General features: G+C 47.6%; 1 protein-coding gene across 4 annotated transcripts in view; it reads left to right on the forward strand.

Moving 5' to 3' along the window:
* The window catches only part of cpx (synaptic transmission protein complexin), a 428,390-nt gene that overhangs the window by 100,109 nt on the left and 308,773 nt on the right, over positions 1–19,508 (forward strand). For all 4 annotated transcript variants that reach the window (XM_065431135.1, XM_065431137.1, XM_065431122.1 and 1 more), the window contains exon 2: positions 11,783–11,849. Coding sequence is in view for 2 of the 4 variants with exons in the window: in XM_065431122.1 (XP_065287194.1) it covers positions 11,783–11,849 (67 nt within the window). In the remaining 2 variants the exon portion in view is untranslated. The remainder of the gene's footprint in view (positions 1–11,782; positions 11,850–19,508) is intronic.

The following is a 19,508-nucleotide window of genomic DNA, read 5'->3' on the forward strand; positions in this document are numbered from 1 at the left end:
GTGTAATCACCGAGTTACTTTGTTGCATGCGTACTTCATTATAGAGAACGAGTTGTACTCGACACATCAGGTAATATGTCACTGAAATAGTGTATCCAAAGGCATATGAAGTTATTCACAACGTTGATGAAAAATGATTAGTTTGGTTGTCATCACCGTATTTGCGCATCAACTTCGGTTAAAGAGCGATGATACTAACTTAAGGCTACGCTTGAAACATATGCGTCACCGACAATTTATTCGGAACAACTCAGCGGCCTGGCATGCCCATATTACGTGTCATCTCTTGGAGCGCTGAATATGGCTGTTTTACTTGCGGTAAGATTGCGTCACATAGCGATCGTTCCGGTGAGACGATAGGCATAGCGATACCGCCATCGCTCTGCTATGCGTTTCAAACTAAACTTGCATGGACAAACAACTACTACTGCCTCATTTTCCACGATAGCGTTTTCTCAATCTAGAGAGGGAGCTAAAGCTTGGATAGAGAAAAAAAAGGTTTAAAAAAAGAACAAAAAAAAGACGCAGTCTTTCTAATCGTGTTAACAGGATGGTGCAATAATCGATGTGGTTACACTTTGTGAAATATTTGCTTTCTTTTCTTTCCCAAAGAAGTTCTACGGAGAGATAGACAAAAATGGATAGGGAAAACATGGAGAAAGAAAAGAATAAGGTGAGTTAGCACTCGCGTTGGGCGTTTTAAGCGATAGGAATAGCAACGTCCTTTATTGACATTGCTTTCACGTTCACTTCGTTTCACATCAGCAAACACGTTCATTTATTCTCTCCTCTAATCTTTTATAATGTATTAGCGTCTGCTTGTTTCTCGGTTGGTGTGATCGAGCTACCGGCGTTGTCGCGAAGTGAGCGCCGCCAGGAATTTGCAAATGACGCGGTCGGAGAGGCGGGCACGAAAGGGCGCTGGCCACCGCCGTTGTCGAGTTGCTATCGCCATCACCGAAAGCACCCACTCGAGCTTCCGACACTCTCGCTTGGGCAACGAGGACGACGCACCGGAGAGCGAGCCCCGATGGCCGAAAGGGGAGGACCGGGTGCGGCGGCGCGCCTTCTCTTGCTGCGCGGTGTCAGCCTCGCTGGCGCGCGAGCCCGGGCTCGCGCGACGGTGTTGCGGCCGCCCCGGGACCAGGATGAATGGGGCGTCTTGTTTCCGTGCCCACTCCGATCTGCTCTAATGCGCGATAGATGACGGCTCCGCTCGCCGGCGGCACGGCGGCGTGGCGACCTTATTGGCGCAGTTCCCGGACCAGGCAGCCTTCGCTGTTGTTTTTTTTGTTTTTTTTTTTGCTCGGGGTCGGATAGATGTCCCCTCCCTCTTCTCGGAGGCTTCGGGTTCGCTGGTCGCGAAACTACCCGCCGCCGCCCACCACTGATCTCGGAGATTCGTCTCGTGTTGCGTATGCCCCGTTCGCCCATCGCCGTTTGTCTCCTCTTTCCTAGCCTCGTGGAGCGGGAGCCGATGAAGGCCTCTGCGTCGTAGGATTTGCTGAAACGGCGAGGCCGTACTCCCCTTCTTCCTGCCTGCCGTTGTGTATACGGCTTTGTTTTCTTGTCGTTTCCTCCTTGACTCTCGCCGATGCTCCGCGCGTCCGCGCGTTATTTCTGCGCTTTTATCGCGCGCCGGGTGTGTCCCGCTTGCGCTGTCAGCTTGCCGACCTGCGTTATCAGTGCGGTCGAAGCGTGGCGAAGACGGAAGGCGGGAATAGCAGAGAGTCGTTTCGAAGAAACGTCGATATCCGCAGCCGACATTTCGTGCGCCTCGAAAATCTCACAAAAAGGCAAGGCAATACCTTACTTTGCCTTTTGTTGCTCTTAACCTCAAGAAGCTTTTTGTCGTGCTCTATGGTTTTGTTCCATGAGCTAGACTTTTCTCTCAGCGCCTGTGAATTCGAGCAATAACTCACAATCTTCAGTGGAAGGAGAGCATTATAGATGGTGCCTTGGGAGCAAAGTGCTACCGTAATTTATCCGCAACTTTGCTCTCTGTATATAAAGGAAAAAAAGACGGCGGGGGGGGGGGGGGGAGGCGAAAGAACAAAGGAGACTTCGCTAAGCCAGACAGTTAAAGTCGAGTGTCATAGACATCATCCAAGTACCACAAACTTTCCGGTTGGACTGGTAATAATTACTTTCTGCGCAAGTTGGCAGCTAAAATGTTCACGCTCTAGCGCCTTCCGCGAAAGTTTTCCAGCGGCAAATGAGTTGCTTCTGTTTGTTCAGTGTCGTCCACACGTTTAGTCGGGATTTTTTTCTTTTCTTTTGGATGTTGAACACCCAAATCAGCCAGTGCGAAACGCAAAGAGAAATAATCTTCCGCTTAAAGGAGGAGCGCCAGTGTCTTCGGCCACTATAAAGCGCCGTTGTGCTGAGCGGAAAAGCATTTCTCACCTCGGCTAAATTGGGAGTGGTACTGGAAGAGGCCTTACGATTAACTCGAGGCGGCGGAAAAAAGAAGGCAAAGAAAATAACAACAACGGGTGAACTACCGAAAGTGGAATGATTCGATGCAGGATAAAACGTGGAAGAGAGGGTGCAGGAATGTGGAACCGCAAAACGTCTGCGCGCCGACACGCGAGCAAAGAAACGCGGCCGGTCGAAGAACCTTTCTTCCGCTTTTTTCTTCCCTCTGAGCGGAGCAGCTACGAGGCCGAGGCGCGGGCGACCCATCAGCGCGAGATCAAAAGATCATTAAGGCCGGCCTGCCAAATGAAGATGGAGCACGCACACTTGGGTGCGGGAACGACGCGGGCGGCGGCCGAAGGTGCCCCGACCCTCTCGCACTGCGCGCAAGAAAGAAGATCCGTTGTGTCCTCCAGGTCGCCGTGGCACCGCGGGGTGCGCGCGCGCAGTTATCGGTTGCCACCCCCTCTCCGAATCCGGGCCCATTTGATAAGAAGCGCCAAACGGGCGCTCCCCTCTGGCACCCTCGGGTCGCGTGGAGGGGTGGCGAAGAAGGGGTGAGTGGGAAGGGGGCGGGGGTCTCTATTTTAATGAAGGCCGTGCGAGGTGGAAATCGGTGCTCGAGTGCCCTAATGGGTGGCCGCCTTACGGAATGGGCCCACGGGCTGTTTCCGGGTTTCCGCGGCGTCGCCAGTTACCCCAGGAGAAGGAGGGCTCGCCTTCGCGACACCCACTGATGCCGGCCGCGGTGTGCGACTGGGTTCGCCGCGTACTTATCGCGCCCGTGCGGGCACCTACTGACCGTACGAAGATGCATGCTGCGCACTCATATGCGTCGTTCTGCCAAAGAAAATGCGCGCTCTTCATGCGGATCGCTGCCTAGCTTCGGCGAGGCGGAGACAGTGATCCCTGATCACTTTCTGTCTTGATCATATCACTTTGAGCATATCCAGCACGCCCGAGGTCACGTCAGCGATCCGTGAACTTGCATTTAACAGCGACAGCAGTTCATGTAGTCAAAAAGGAACTAGGGCTCTGCGTGAGCATTCCTGCGTGAACTCGTGCAGTGTGCCCCGAGGCTTCAATAAAATCCATAAATGTTATTCTTTTTTCAACGCAATCACCAGGCGCTCTTGCAGCCAGGACTTATTCATTATATGCTGCTTCTATGCCTGCACTTGATTTCATTTTTATTATTTATTGTTATTACTTTATTAGTATTTTTCTTGTCCCTTTCATGCAATCTCATTCCTGTTCTCTTCTTTTATGAAGTTGTTGCTGTAGATGGAAAGACTGAGGTATATTATACATATTACATTTCTCACTGTTAAAGCGCAAAAAAAAAGAACAACAATGACAAACTGAGAAAAGATAAAGTAAGGTTCTTCAATGAGTTCAATCAATACCAAGCAGGTTTCTATAAGGCTTCACAAATGCCAGGTGCTCTTTACAAGTTTTAACGTTTAATGATCCTCTATGTACTAACATGAATAAAAGGGTCAGACACAAAGCTTTGTGTGCCATCATGATCCACAGTTCAGAACGTAAAAGCCACTTTTGCAAATATTCACAAGTGGATTCTTGTTTATACACGATGTCAGATTCACTCGTTTTCATGTGGACTCATCCTTGTATGCATTCCCGTGGACTAAAAAAAAAACCTTTGGAATAACGTTTGTTTCAGGCTTGGATTGAACTCGGACTCACACAGTCACCGATTCACTGGAACTCACACAAACTCAAACTTACGGCCATTCACACTAACCAAAGCGCCAACCCAATGAGACTTACTCTGACTCACTCACTGCCACGTCGACAATTACTCGGGCTCTCTCGGACTGACTCATAGTCAGACCCACTCAGACTTACTGCAGTTCCTCAGATTCAGACTCACGGTTGGATCTGAGTTACTCAACTCATGAGTGCGTTTGCCGACCTCTTCAAACTAGTTCACTTTTCTTTTTCTCAGTTTATTTGCAATTCACAACGTTACTAATAGAGGGTCATGCGGTGACAGTGGCCGTGGAGGATACGAAATCCATAAGTCACAGATGCTAGCGGAAATGTCTTGATTATAGAAACAGCTGAATACGACGTACATTGCCAAACCTGACAAAGCATTTGAAATCCAAATTTTTGCATAATAGAGCGACGGTGGTGAAAGGTCTCAGTGGAACTAGGACCACAGCATCATATCCTAGTTCGTAGAAGACGGGCGTATAGGTTCCACTTGTATTCGTCACTTTTTCCTTCGACTCTTACAAAAGTGCCTACTTTGCAAGGCGTATGAACTTGGAACCATATCTGGGCGGACAGTGACGGGTCGAAAACCGGATTGCTGCTTCTCCAAGTGGTCACTGTGGAGCCTCCACGCCGTGTACGCAGCTGATGGCGAAGGCGCCGCATGCGATGGGATCGCGTCCACAGGGTCCGCTTTGCAAGGGGGCTTTCAGCGCCAGCATAAAGTGCTTGCGAGAGCACGCGGAAGCCGTATAAAGTTACGACGCTACACCAGTCTTGGCGGCAGCCCCCACTCGCTCGACCAGTTACGAGCGACACCATTCGGCGCATGCAGTCGCCCAGAGCGCGCACACTGTCCCGGCTGAGACGACGTCGTCGTTTCTGCTTTGCCTCGGCCGAGAAAAGTAGTGTGGCGTGCGACGCAGTCCTCGCGGGCTTCTTCGAAGTGTCCATTGGCGCCGCTCGGTCGTCACAGGCCCATCAGCACGCGCCGAGGGGCTATACGGGCTATACCAGAATACGGCCGCCGCTCGGCCGGGGCTCTTACGCGGGCCCTTCAGAGTTGGTAATCCGCGTCCGTTAATCCTCTTCTCTTAGTTGCACCCCCCCCCCCCCGAGCTTTCTGATGCTATTGTTATCTTAATTGTGCACTTCTCTCGCTTCGCAGCTGCCTGCTATTTGTTTTATTCTCTATTTCTCTATCATCTCCATCGTGTGCTTGTTGCCCTTTTTACACGAAGCGGGACCACGGCTGGTCTCCCATAAGCAGAGAAGGGAACGGTGTCAGCGCAGCAGTGCAGCTTCTGTGCTTTCTTTTTATTTCTTACTCTTGGTCTCTTTTTAATTGGAGCTCTTGTCTTCCTTGTCAGCTTTTGTTAAACGGAATTTCCGATAAATGCCTCCTGCGCATGGGAACGAGCTGCTCAGTTTTCAGGTTTTAGTTCCTTTCAGCCATCTGCTCTCGTGTATCTTCTCCCGTATCTTTGCTACCGTGAGAAGGAGGAGCTTCTTCTAAGGGCTCTGCGTTTTGTAAGGTGTCTTTTCATTTTTCCCGAGTTCGTGCCATTTTAAATGAAACAGATCGTGTTCGCATGGCTTGACTCGATCTTGAGTAGAAAGGTCTCGTTTTATTCCATGCTGTTTGTTTTGAAAAAGCCATCAAAGAAAGACAATGCAAAAAGTTAGTTTTTTCGTGCTCTTAACACCCTCCTTTCATTTTGCTCGTGACCAAATCCAAGATTTCACTGTCGTACGTCTCTAATCGAAATCTGAACAAACAGAAAATGCTTCCCGGCAGCCGTGTTTACAAAAAGAAAGACATCAAAGTGAGCTGGTGATCATGCTGGCGGAAGCATTAGGAAATGACAACAAACGTATGACACCGCTTTCCAAAGAAAGACGAGTCCATTATCTTGCATCCCTACACTGTGCCTGAAGCAGTGGCATTTCAGAGACATTGAAGAAGGTCCTGTATGTGGGCTCAGCTGCCATCTTAACATTGCTCCCGAAATGTCCTCTGGTGACTCTCTCTTCAAGTTTCAATCACGTCAGAGAGATCGAGGCCAACTACGTATGTATTCTTATCGACTCCAGTGGCACAATATAAGTACTTCCTACAGTGCTATAGGGCCATCTGACTGCGGTCATGTAAACAGCAAACGGCCGCCTCTTACGCGGTAATGCTCGCCTGCGCGTATTCATGCCGCTGAAATAAACTGTATACTGGTGACTGTAAGCTTGAAAGCACCGCAACAACCCTGATAGATAATTATAATCAGCAGCATATAGGGACGGCCAGTCCACGCACCCAAGAGGCATGGTGACTTGCCTAGATGTGAGCTCTTGCACCGTGATTCATGCAACATCCGCCGTACTACACGTTGGTTCTCTGACCCGAGAATACGCCGCTGTTGCCGCCTGGAACATAACGATTTTCTCCTGCATCCGTTACTTGAGAAGCACCCGTCGTGGTTGCTTAGTGGCTATGGTGTTGGGCTGCTAAGCACGAAGTCCCGGGATCAAATCATGGCCGCGGCGGCCGCATTTCGATGGGAGCGAAATACGAAAACACCCGTGTGCTTAGATTTAGGTGCACGTTTAAGAACCCCACGTGGTCCAAGTTTCCGGAGTCCCCCACTGTGGCATGCCTCATAATCAGATCGTGGTTGGCACGTAAGACCCCATAATTTAATTTAATTACTTGAGAAGGAAAGAGAACTGGGCGAGTTGTTTTGCATCCACATTTACGGAAAAGTGACGGAAGGCGACATATCAATAAGAAACAGGATTGCTCTGTCTAACATTTGAGGCTCAATTTAACAAAAAAATTTTAAAGGACGCTTAAGCTTCGGCTTTAATAGTGGAACGCGATAGCATTCAAATATCCCTGACTGCTTCGCACGCTTCCCGGCAACTGCAGCTGATGTAACCGTAATGTTTAGCGGGAAACGCTGGCTGAGAACGGTACGCACGAAGGCGGGTGGGCGGGCTTTCTGGTAGAAATGCGACCTCTTGCATGAGCCGCAGATGCGTGAAGTCGAGCGCCTTCTGGGTTGTGTTGTTGCAAGGAATCGAGTGCAGCGCGCCGCTCTATGAATGGTAGAAACGCTGGAAAAGGGTTTATGTACGAGTCTCCGTGTAACAGAATTGTTTTCTGGCGTATTCAAATTACAATCCGACGCTATCGTGTCTATAGGTTTTGTTTAGGTTGTACTTTACAATTTGTCTGACGAATCTTACTTTGACGAATTCAGTTAGTTCTGTAACGCCTCTGCACCACGCAGAGGGCCTGCGTGGTTCCGGTTCGGTATGATTTTTCGCTTAACGACGTCCGATGCAAGGCGCTGGCACCGAATTCTCAGCTGGTGCCAGCGCGCACCAACCGTCACTAAAGGCTCAGTACAAAAGTTGATTCTCCCCCCCTCTCTCTCTGGCACCGAATTTTATGCGACACGGGCCCTTAATGCTATCGCGTTAAAATGCGCACAGTATACCCTGCGGGTTATCATCATCATCATCATCATCAGCCTGGTTACGCCCACTGCAGGGCAAAGGCCTCTCCCATATTTCTCCAACAACCCCGGTCATGTACTAATTGTGTCCATGCCGTCCCTGCAAACTTCTTAATCTCATCCGCCCACCTAACTTTCTGTCGTCCCCTGCTACGCTTCCCTTCCCTTGGAATCCAGTCCGTAACCCTTAAGGACCATCGGTTATCTTCCCTCCTCATTACATGTCCTGCCCATGCCCATTTCTTTTTCTTGATTTCAACTAAGATGTCATTAACTCGCGTTTGTTCCCTCGCCCAATCTGCTCTTTTCTTATCCCTTAACGTTACACCTATCATTCTTCTTTCCATAGCTCGTTGCGTCGTCCTCAATTTGAGTAGAACCCTTTTCGTAAGCCTCCATGTTTCTGCCCCGTAGGTGAGTACTGGTAAGACACAGCTATTATACACTTTTCTCTTGAGGGATAATGGCAACCTGCTGTTCATGATCTGAAAATGCCTGCCAAACGCACCCCAGCCCATTCTTATTCTTCTGATTATTTCTGTCTCATGATCCGGATCCGCAGTCACTACCTGCCCTAAGTAGATGTATTCCCTTACGACTTCCAGTGCCTCGCTGCCTATTGTAAACTGCCGTTCTCTTCCGAGACTGTTAAACATTACTTTAGTTTTCTGCAGATTAATTTTTAGACCCACTCTTCTGCTTTGCCTCTCCAGGTCAGTGAGCATGCATTGCAGTTGGTCCCCTGAGTTACTAAGCAAGGCAATATCATCAGCGAATCGCAAGTTACTAAGGTATTCTCCATTAACTTTTATCCCCATTTCTTCCCAATCCAGGTCTCTGAATACCTCCTCTAAACACGCTGTGAATAGCATTGGAGAGATCGTATCTCCCTGCCTGACGCCTTTCTTTATTGGGATTTTGTTGCTTTCTTTATGGAGGACTATGGTGGCTGTGGAGCCGCTATAGATATTTTTCAGTATTTTTACATATGGCTCGTCTACACCCTGATTCCGTAATGCCTCCATGACTGCTGAGGTTTCGACAGAATCAAATGCTTTCTCGTAATCAATGAAAGCTATATATAATGGTTGGTTATATTCCGCACATTTCTCTATCACCTGATTGATAGTGTGAATATGATCTATTGTTGAGTAGCCTTTGCGGAATCCTGCCTGGTCCTTTGCTTGACAGAAGTCCAAGGTGTTCCTGATTCTATTTGCGATTACCTTAGTAAATAGTTTGTAGGCAACGGATAGTAAGCTGATTGGTCTATAATTTTTCAAGTCTTTGGCGTCCCCTTTCTTATGAATTAGGATTATGTTAGCATTTTTCCAAGATTCCGGTACGCTCGACGTTATGAGGCATTGCGTATACAGGGTGGCCAGTTTCTCTAGAACAATCTGCCCACCATCCTTCAACAAATCTGCTGTTACCTGATCTTCCCCAGCTGCCTTCCCCCTTTGCATATCTACCAAGGCTTTCTTTACTTCTTCCGGCGTTACCTGTGGGATTTCGAATTCCTCTAGACTATTTTCTCTTCCATTATTATTTTCTCTTCCATATTATCGTCGTGGGTGGCACTGGTACTGTACAAATCTCTATAGAACTCCTCAGCCACCTGTACTATCTCATTCATATTAGTAATGATATTGCCGGCTTTGTCTCTTAACGCATACATCTGATTCTTGCCAATTCCTAGTTTCTTCTTCACTGCTTTTAGGCTTCCTCCCTTCCTGAGAGCATGTTCAATTCTATCCATATTATACTTCCTTATGTCAGCTGTCTTACGCTTGTTGACCGTGTTGGTTATACCGTGATGTAACTTGAGACATCTTATCCTAAGTACGGAGAAGCGGGCAGTTTGGTAGTGATCCATTCTAAGTCGTACGTGAACGAACGAAGAGGACGAAGGAAGAACACAGGTGGAGTGGCGTCTATCAATTGACAGACAACGGTCGTCCTGTGTGCTTCCCTAGTCGGCCTCGTCAGTCCACGCCCTGCTTACAAAGGATCTTCTTATTCTTTTTGATGACAGGACAGAAACATATTTATAAATAATGTGCGCATAATTTTAACAAAATTTAATGGTTAGAACGTTCATATGTTACATACTTTGTCACCTACCGCTCCGTTTCGTTCAGGGATGGGTCGCGTTGTTAAAAAGTACTGTGTGACCACACGAACAGCGAGTCAGGTGGTGTTGCAGCAGACGTTTGAGATATGGTCTTACGAACACATCAATTTCTGGTGGATATCTCTTGATGTACCGTGGCCGGCCGCGTTTGTTGCTCACTATGTGTCACGTTTGGTTTACGAATGGGGAAGACCGAAGCACAGGAGTCAACCTGCTTCTGAAAGCACGAAGAAGAACGGCAAAACTGCAGAAAGAAGCCGAAATATAGACAGCACATTGCGATGTTTACTCACAGAACTCTATCATTTGTGTGTGCCCGCTCTCTGCTACTGTATGCTGAGGAGTCACATATAGCTTTGTTGCGTGCTGAAGCAATACCTTGGTATATTAGCGTAATAAAACTAAAACCACGAAAACGGAGACGAGCACTCCGGCTGTCTGATTACGGGATCTGCGGCTTTAATTCACTTAAGTAGCATGTAAAACCTACTAGCCCAAGAGCTAGTAGTTTTCTAGCGTACTACTCTCAATATTATGAAACTTGAACGTTTAGCCAAGCTGAAGTTTCATTGTAGAATCAATATACTCCTCGGAACTCACCCAAAAATAATCAACTTACGCGATTCTTATATGTATAAGCACGAAAATCCAACAACGCCAAACGAATTGCGAGTGATTTGAATTTTTTTTACGCCAGAATGTGATAACTTAAGTCAAAGGCGGATCTAAGGTACCCTCTAGGGAAATAAAGAAGGGGGATGGGTTTATACTACACTCAGTTTTGACAGCGCTAAAGTGCCGGCATGTCGCCGGCGGAGATGGGGATAGACGGAGATAGGGCCTACTCTTTTGGGTCCACCAGTGACCTAAGTTGGGAAAGTTGTAATCTACGAACAAAAGTGAATGAAAGGACAACTACTGCATAATAAGCAGTGTGGTGATATTCCGGTTAACTATGCTGTTTTACCACTTTCTGCTTCATTCAATGATTGTGCAAAATATATGCACCACCATGCTGTTCAAGTGGCTACAAGAGCAGTTGCTGAAAACTGTGGTTTTAGTCGATAGACAATTTTTTGCTGTTGACGTCGTGAATTGCGCTGGGAGCTATCTGGTGACATGCTTACTGCCGGCCTCTTTCGCTTTTCGCAAGCCTCCGGTTCTCAAATTTCTGCTGAGTGATCAGTCAGCGACTGCCTTGGCTCCGGTGCTTTAATGTGGTGGGTAGCCCAGATGCACACTGATATCACTTGACAATTTCTCATAAATTCAATGAGAATGACCGATCATCGTCGGTGACTCAGTTGCGCCGGGGACATGATAAGAGCCACATATTCACTTCCACATGCAGCGTGCCGCCTACTTTAATTTGAATTCTGAACTTGCTTGCATCGTGAATTCGTTTTCCTTTTTTTCAGGACTTGTTTCTCTTCGTGTTAGAGAACGTTTATGTTGGCGTTTAGAGTTTCAACTCTTCGCACTCTAACGCCAAGCTAGCGAGTAGTGCCTTAAAGATAGTTTCTGCTCTTTATGGAGACATAATCTACAGTAGCAAAACAAAAAAAAGATTCACACACCAAAAGAATGTTTCGCGATTGACCAGCTCGCGAGTAACAGGTTGTATGTCGAGACAGAGTGCCAATGATAGCGAAAAAGGTCAAATTAACAATAAAAATTCGTAAAGTTAGGCGTTTGGGTTAGGCCTCTCCCCCCTTCACCTTATATTCATAGAACTAATTTTTGGTAACGGTGTTTCCTCATTGGGCGCTCAAGCGACAGCCGCTCACGATAGCTACCGGTGAAATAGTGAGAGCGTCACCACTGCGAAGCCCAAGCCCAAATAGCAGTTGCGAAAGAGAATTTTTATGAATACGGGCCCTGTAAGCCAGCTTGTCTTTTTGCTAGGAGAACACACGCCTGTATAAATCTTCTTGTCTGCTGTCATGCTGATTGAAGTTTGTGGTTTGCTTTCTTGCAGTTGATGGTGTCTACATCAGTAGCCCACTGTCCCACCACCAACCCCGTGTCTACTGTCTGCTAACACTGTGAGTATTTGATTCATGTACGCGAGTCAAATTTTGTTCCTCGACCATTCTTCCAATAGACTAAACAAAAAGCCTAAAATTAGTTTGGCGAATCCTGGCAAGATGGGCTGGTCACAATGTTGGCCACGTGTGCTGAGAGTTGACGTAGCGTGAGATGCGCAACATTTACACAAGAAACAGACATCGACTGCGTTGAAATAAAAAAAGAAAGACTGACAGATTGATCTGAACACGCTCACTGACACGCATGCCATTAAGAATGATGGCGTGAGAGTGTCGGCATTCTAATGTCTTCCACGATGCAGGTAAACAAAGGTAGTCAACGATGTTGACGGCTCACGCCATGCAGTGAGTGCTTTTCGGGATACATCCAGGCACATGACATCTTCTTGCATAGACGAGTTAATTTTTTTTTTCAGCGTTCGCGCACCTGTTTTCGGACAAATCATTTTGTCTCTGAATTCTTTTCTCTGCCTGCCCAGCAGCTGTGAGAAGCAACCATGAGAATTCGATTGCGCAGGGACATTTCTTCTGTTGAAAATGTATGCAATTTTAGACAGTTTAAACATCGCTAACTAAAATCCAGAACTCCCTCTAAAGTGTCCTTTAAGGCTGATTTGTTATAAGCAAGTAAAATTTAGTCTGACCGTAATTTCGGTCGGACTATGGCCAGCGCAGCGGAGTATAGCCAGCGCAGCGCAGCTGACCATACTCTACGTGTACTTTCGGCGTCAAAAGTTTGCGGTGCGCGAATTCTCAGAAGCTGAATATTTGCAAAGCCTGAGCACGTTGCCCGGTACTCGGTTTTCCAGCCTGTATACTAGTATATGTGAACAACATAGTGTCGCGCTCTTACTAGCTACGATCAAAGACTACTGAAAAAGGCAGTGTTCTCGCAGATCCCGCGGTCCGTAAATTTTTGACGCCAACATTGCTGTATCGGCATAGTCCCGTCGTGGGGTACCAGATGTACTCGCCTGCGCTTGAGCGGAGTATTATTGCTGTGTCACAAATAATTTTCTTTCTCAATAAAACTACTTGTATAACATAGAATATATTTCCAAATCGTTTGAAAAGACTACAGCTTTACTTAGCAATCTACAAACGCAATTGCGCGGACCTGTTAGGTGAATTGATTTATTACGCGTAATTCACCGAATCGATGCACCTGATCACACTTTAGAGGAGTGGAGTTGCTGTGCTCAGTGGCGCTTATGTGCCATCGGTCTACTTTAGTTTCGTCTTGCTGACCTATTCGAGTGATAGCGCATCTGCGGCGAATTATATTAGTGGCTTCACAGTCACTGCAACCTCGAGCATTTCGCACTTCATCTTAATGTAGTAGTAGTAGTAGTAGAGGCAATGTAGATAACGCCGCGTTAAACTCAGAAGAAAGGGATGCCCTTGACCGACGTTTCTGAATATAAGATATAGAGTAGCGTCTAGAGCTCTAATTTGTATTAAGACATCTGTTGATTTTCACTTCTCCAACATATAAAATGCTCTGGATTGCTGGAAATTCATTTGCATTTGCTCTGAACTTTCTTGATAATTTTTATTTGCGTTCTTTCTTTTTTTCTGGATATGCCAATCGCAAGCGTAACAGGCAGAAAATTTAGAGATGATTACTGTAATAAAGTTTAGTTCGCAGACAGAAATACGAAACAATTATTGTTATAGTTAAACATGTATTTTACGTTAATGCGTACCATGCATGCACAAAACATGGTACGCGAGCGTTCTTGTATTCCACCTCCAGGAATGTGGACGAGAATTGCAGCCTAGCAGAATGCCATAGACAGTGAGCCACCGTAGTAATCATAACATTTGTCTTTCTGTTGGGCGTACAAGAACACACGTGCGAGACGAAACACGGACGTGGCAGTACGACCGTATACAGCTCGAGCAAGTTTGTTTCGTGTAAAGTCGGTCGCACAGGAAACGAAAGCGCACAGATGACATTTCCAACTTCCTGAAAGTGCGGAACTTCCGCTTCGTAAGCAGCAGCCTCTCGTGGCCCATTTCAACTCCACTGTTGTAATATCCGTTCGCCAGCGCAATGCTTAAAAAAAGAAAAACACTACGCGGTGATTTTCTATGGTTTGTGTTTCTGCTGAGCATTCACGACGCTTCTACAACAAACAGTCGGGCCTTCAGCTATCGCAGCTTCACCGTTAGATGCAGCATATAGCGGATGCAGAATTTTTGCGACGTCGATGACAGCGCTTTTCTCTTCGCAATTTTCTCTGTGCATCGTTTTAAATAACAAATTAAATGTCCGACGCTCCTTAAAGGACGAAAACTTCAATATCTCTATTAAAAACTAAGGTGATCCATACACACTATAAACGACAGTACAATAAGATCATGTGAGTCATATAGAATGCCACAAGGGTTTTATCGGGCATATGGATTTTTATTCAGAGAAGGGTATATTAAAATCAGTTTAAAAAGATCTGAGGACACCCAAGCACTTCTTATGAGTTATGAATGCGAAAGCATTAACGTCCAATTGAACAGCACTGCCAGCGCCTCCTAGACAGCACAATAGCTATGCACTTCGATCCACGGCTGAGTAGACTATGAATGTGATCACTTCGATCCACGACATCATGCTACCTTGTCCGACAGCCATAGAATCTAATGGGGATGCTCCCGAGTAAGTCGCGGTGATTTTGACGTTACCGCTATCGTCACGCAGGGCTTCTGTCCAAATAGCATCAGGTTATTCATAAAGCACAGCGCATAGGCCTGATATCACTCTGCTCCGGTGAGGAGCGTTTGTGCCAAGAGCGAGAGTGAGGGTGACGTGCCGTCGCGGCGATGCCCTCTCCCCTCACGCAGCACCTGGCGCGCTAATGCCGCAGCGCGTGTCCCCCCTTTCGCCTGCTCTGCTCAGTCGAAGCGCTGCTCGCTGCATGGAGTCGCTGCCAATGGGAACTCCATCGAGGCGCTCACGACATGGCATCTCAGTGAATGGTTTTGCGAGTTTAGGTGCCGTTTCGCTGCTGCAAACGACAGACGCTGGCGTTTTCGCTCAATGGGCCATTTCATGTTTTCGCGTCAATGATGAACGCAGGACATTTAGAGCGAGCAGCAACGACATTTGGGCTATTGCGAACAAAATGTCCTTGTAATACGTTCTTGATAGGTTCAGAACTTGTTTTTAGAGACCAATGCTAGTAACAGGTCGTCACTGTAAAGTATTGGATTCCTACACAAGACAAGGTGGACAGTGAGAGAGAGAATGACATACGAGCAACAAAAAAAAGGGGGGGGGGGTCTTATGATGGAGCCGCCGCTAAATGAGAACATCAGAGTCTCATCGGAGAAACTGAGCACACTATTTAACACGTTTATTGCGCCAGTTTCCGAGCAGCAGAACGCAGAACAGCTGCACGACTGCGTTTGGCGCCGCATAACGAGATCGTTAACTTTGCGCCTAGGGCAAAGTACAGTGAAAAAAAAAACGAAAGAACATATCATAGTCGACTGTTAATATGAGAAAGTCTTTCGACGGAAACTTGTAGGCAGGTGCATTTACTTCGTAGGTTTTTGACAAGTATCGTCTCTATACTTGGTTTACCGAACATGGGGAAACGTAGCGGTGGCGTTTTTCATCAAAGTATGAAGAAGTTCGCGTCCTGTGAACTGTGCTTATAAAGGGCAGATGTTTTCGGCTGTCAAGACCCCTCTTAGTAGCAGTAGCAGTGTCGCTAAAGAAAATGAGAGCGAAAGAGAGAGAGAAGAAAGGGAACGGGCGACATCACGGTCAGCTCGCATTAAACCTCCTAGTTTACTAGACGAGTGCTCTAGGGTTTTGCGCCACGAGGACAACACCGCCCGCACGACCTAAGCGGAACTACTGCATTGGGTTCAGCTGATGTGCTTGTCAGCAGCTGCAAAGAGAGAGAGAGAGCACTCCTTAGCGGTAATGAGTGGTGCATCAACAATAACGCAAAGAGTGGTCTGAGGCTCAAGAGAAATCGAATAGGAAAACGGCAGTGAGGATACGTAAGTCTTGTGTGCTACCCTGAACCTGGGGAAGGGCATAAAGTGGCGAAAAGAGGGAAAGAAATGCACGCCCACGTGAAGGTTTACGTCGTGTATATAAATGGTCGCACAGATGTGCTGACTTGCGGAACTGTCGTATTGCTTTCGTTGCTTTCTGCGCCAACGAATCACGCGGCCATAGCCCAAGGACCGTTCTCTCTGATAACGGTCTCGAGCCCAGCCACATTTTTGCTTTCCTGAAAGAGCGGCGGTGTAAATCGTAACGGGAACAAAGGCACAGGAAGTCTTCAATAGTCTGTTCACTCCCAGAAGAGTAGCACATACGTAGGTGTGTCACTCATTCCAGTAAAGAAGAAGTGAGTCCTCGTAAATTGAGAGCTGCTCCTAAAATCAGCATCTTTTCTATTACCTTATTCGCTACTACGATTTCCCGCTGCCCGTAGTTTCTTATACAACCAAATTTAGTGAACGAATGGATCGTTGCATACAGATCCTCCTACAAAGCCTTCAATATATCTTCGTCGCGGCAGCGTGCTACACGTATATGCCTACTAGGTAGACAGCTGCACGACAAATCAATTTGCTGCGCAAAAAAAATAGGCCTCAACGGCTGTACTCAGCACTGCCATTTCTGTATAATCGCCTCGTAAACTAAATGGCACACGATTCAGCGCCACCAGAAAGTTGCCCTTTTCGCAGTAAGGCGCACTCGTACATCTCAAAGCCACGGTGTCAATTCCTCAAGAACGGTTACTGCTGCTGTGCTCTATCGTCGCCTCTGCTTCCCTTCGATGCATACGCAAAGGTCAGTGATCTGATCTAGTTATTGTTGATATGACATTTTGTGTCGGGAACAATATGCCTAACCGATCCTCAGTAAAGTAAGGTTCACACGACGAGCCGAACAGCTTGTTCAGTTCGCAGAGGAGCATGACGTGATTGGACTGCAGCCCATCTCGCCAGGAACAGCAAGCCCCTTCCGCTCTTGGGGCAGCGTTATTAGATGGCACTAAGCTAAGTCACGCTCGATATCGAAGGGAATCAGCAATTCCTGCCTGTCGTCTGAATTCACGTTAAAGAGTGCCTAAACGAAACAACACATTCAGCTCAGGTTATCTCTGCAACTTTTGTATAGCATACCACGTCCAAGACTGGCGGCTATTCTCCGAATTTTTCTCAAGGCAACACAGGTCTGGGCTTCTTGCCGGAGTTACGATGCGTGAGTGGTGCTTTTACGCTAAGAACCAGGGATGCTACAGCGGCGCACGCATTGTCTCAATGGCGACAAGCGCGCGGAAGAGCAATTCGAGAGTTTTTCCGGTTCTTTCCCTCACGTCGAAGGCTGGCCCCCGGGCAAGCACGTAGCGAGCAGTGCCTGCCCATTCGCGACAGCTGGTCCCATCACGGCACGGAGGGCGTCGACACTCTTGCTCCATGTTGCACACAGATGGCTGAACGTTGTTATGCGTGTGACATGTGAAAGTGCGCGTAATAATGTTCCGTTGTTTGTGAGCGACATTGCGTTGTCCCACGAGCCACTCGTCTCACGGACGTCGCTCTTCACGGTCAAGCGCGCGGGTCCGAGAGCGCGGCCACGGCGCAAGGAACGGCTCGCACACGCGCCGCTGAGTTCTCGATTCAGTTGTTGCTGCTGCTGGCACAATGGCGCCGAGATATTAGGGCGGGAGCGGTGCACTGAGCCGTCAGTTCCGGGCTGCTGCTGGCAGGCTCACAAAGCGGGAGGTGCTCAATTCTTCGTCGCTTGCAAGAGCCATGTTCGGTGCCATTTTTATTGTCAACTTGCCATCCAGTTTACGAGCGATAACATTCCTGCATCGGCTTCCTGCAGTACGCGTTCGTTGCCGCGCTGTCACCGATAATGAAGACATGAGGAGCAGGAGGGAAAAGGACGAACCATTCCGCGTGTCACCTGCCACTTCTATACGGAGGAGGCTCTAATAATGCGCTGCCTTCGCTTGCCTAAAGCGCCGCCTCTGGTGGTTGGAGCTGCGGCACTCCTGCTGAGTGAAGCTGCAAGTGACGCGTCCTTTCCTTCATGTCTGGCTGGCAAGGCCGTTTACTGGGCCGTCTTCTTACACTGTTTTTCTGCCCACAATTCATTTATTCCTGATCTGGGATCTTATTTTGTGAAGGCACTTTTCCTATAGTTCAATTCATATCTTATCCTCTCTCTGCCCAATGTCCGATCCTGGTAATAGCAGGGGCGTCGCTTCGTACGGGTCAATTACAAAGTGTAAGAAGAATGAAAAATGACGAAAATTACTGCAAAATACAGCTCTTTCTCGGTTACGGCCTCAGTGATGACTCGACCAGGGGCTGTATTTCGCAAGTATTATTTTAGTTCAATTCTATTTATTGCATATTATCCGGCGCGCTGAGTAACCGATGCGCGTGATAACAGGCGAGGAGGCCTACGAGCCAGTGATGAATGACGAAAAGAGTGGAAATTCAAATGGATCGTTGCCAGACATGGACCCAGGCGCCTGAGATCGCTTTCCGAGTAGTGTAAGGGCCAAAACTTTGTATTCACTTCCCCACAGCTTAAGCCACCATTTGTCTACGATCGCCAACTACATGACGCTGTGTATCACATAAGGGCCTCAAGTCCAACGCAGCACCGAGTTACTGAAGAGCCGGGACTACGCAATGATTCCAGTTCATTGCGCTTCCTTTTCGTACTTCGTCTGTGGTCAGAGCGGCGCTCAGCCCGTGTTATCACCGTGATCGGCCAGTCGAGTGAAATCAATCCTTAAATTATATTGGCCCAGTTTTCTGTACGTACGGCCGATCCATAAGGCGGTCACGCCCGAAATTATTTCGCCAACAGGCTGTCTCATACGCTCAGGAGAATAAGTAACATTTTGTACGTTGCTCAATATCTCGGTGCTTGTGGTGTTCTTCCGATACAATGTATGGGCTCTGTGTGCGCATGTGCGTCTCATGTCATGTATTGAAAGTAGGCGCAACATTGACAACAGTTGAGGAAGACCTACCGCGTTTTATCATGTGGTCGCTGTCATCAGGAACGCTTAACGTGCTCTTTAACGGCGCCAATTAATAGCAATTAACGGATTTCATCATATTTGTACATGCATCTACTCCCCTTTTACATACTAGTACCTTTCGCTGACATCGACCTTTATGCGCCAGCTGTTAGTGCCAGAAGTAAGAAATCAAGAGGACGAGAATATCCGCTTTCCTACTCGGTGGTAGGGGAAACAAAAAGGCAGAAAGGAAGATAAAAAAGGGTGAGGGGGAGAGGCGCACATGTGCTCGAAAGAAATGACGCTACAGTCTCAAAGGTTTCTGTAAAACATACCTGAAGTTCAAAAGGGCAAAAAGTACACCGTCTTCGTCTCGTTGTGCTATAACATCCAGACCGTCTATTTGAGAACTTACACGCTGTCGTACACCAGTGAGTAGACTGCTTCCTTTTCTTCCACTTACAGAGGGGCGCGCGTATAAGATGGGAATTCTTTTCCGGTACGACGGCAAAGTATGCCCTAGCTCTTTATAGACAAAACATGCATAAGCAGACGCCCTCGGCAACCCAGTAGTGGAGCCCGCTGACGCTTAGCGCGCTGTTGTGTCGGTGCGATTTTACTCTTTCTTAGTTTACCGCGT

Source organism: Dermacentor albipictus, chromosome 1 (assembly GCF_038994185.2).
Source record: "Dermacentor albipictus isolate Rhodes 1998 colony chromosome 1, USDA_Dalb.pri_finalv2, whole genome shotgun sequence".
Classification (NCBI taxonomy): Eukaryota; Metazoa; Arthropoda; class Arachnida; order Ixodida; family Ixodidae; genus Dermacentor; species Dermacentor albipictus.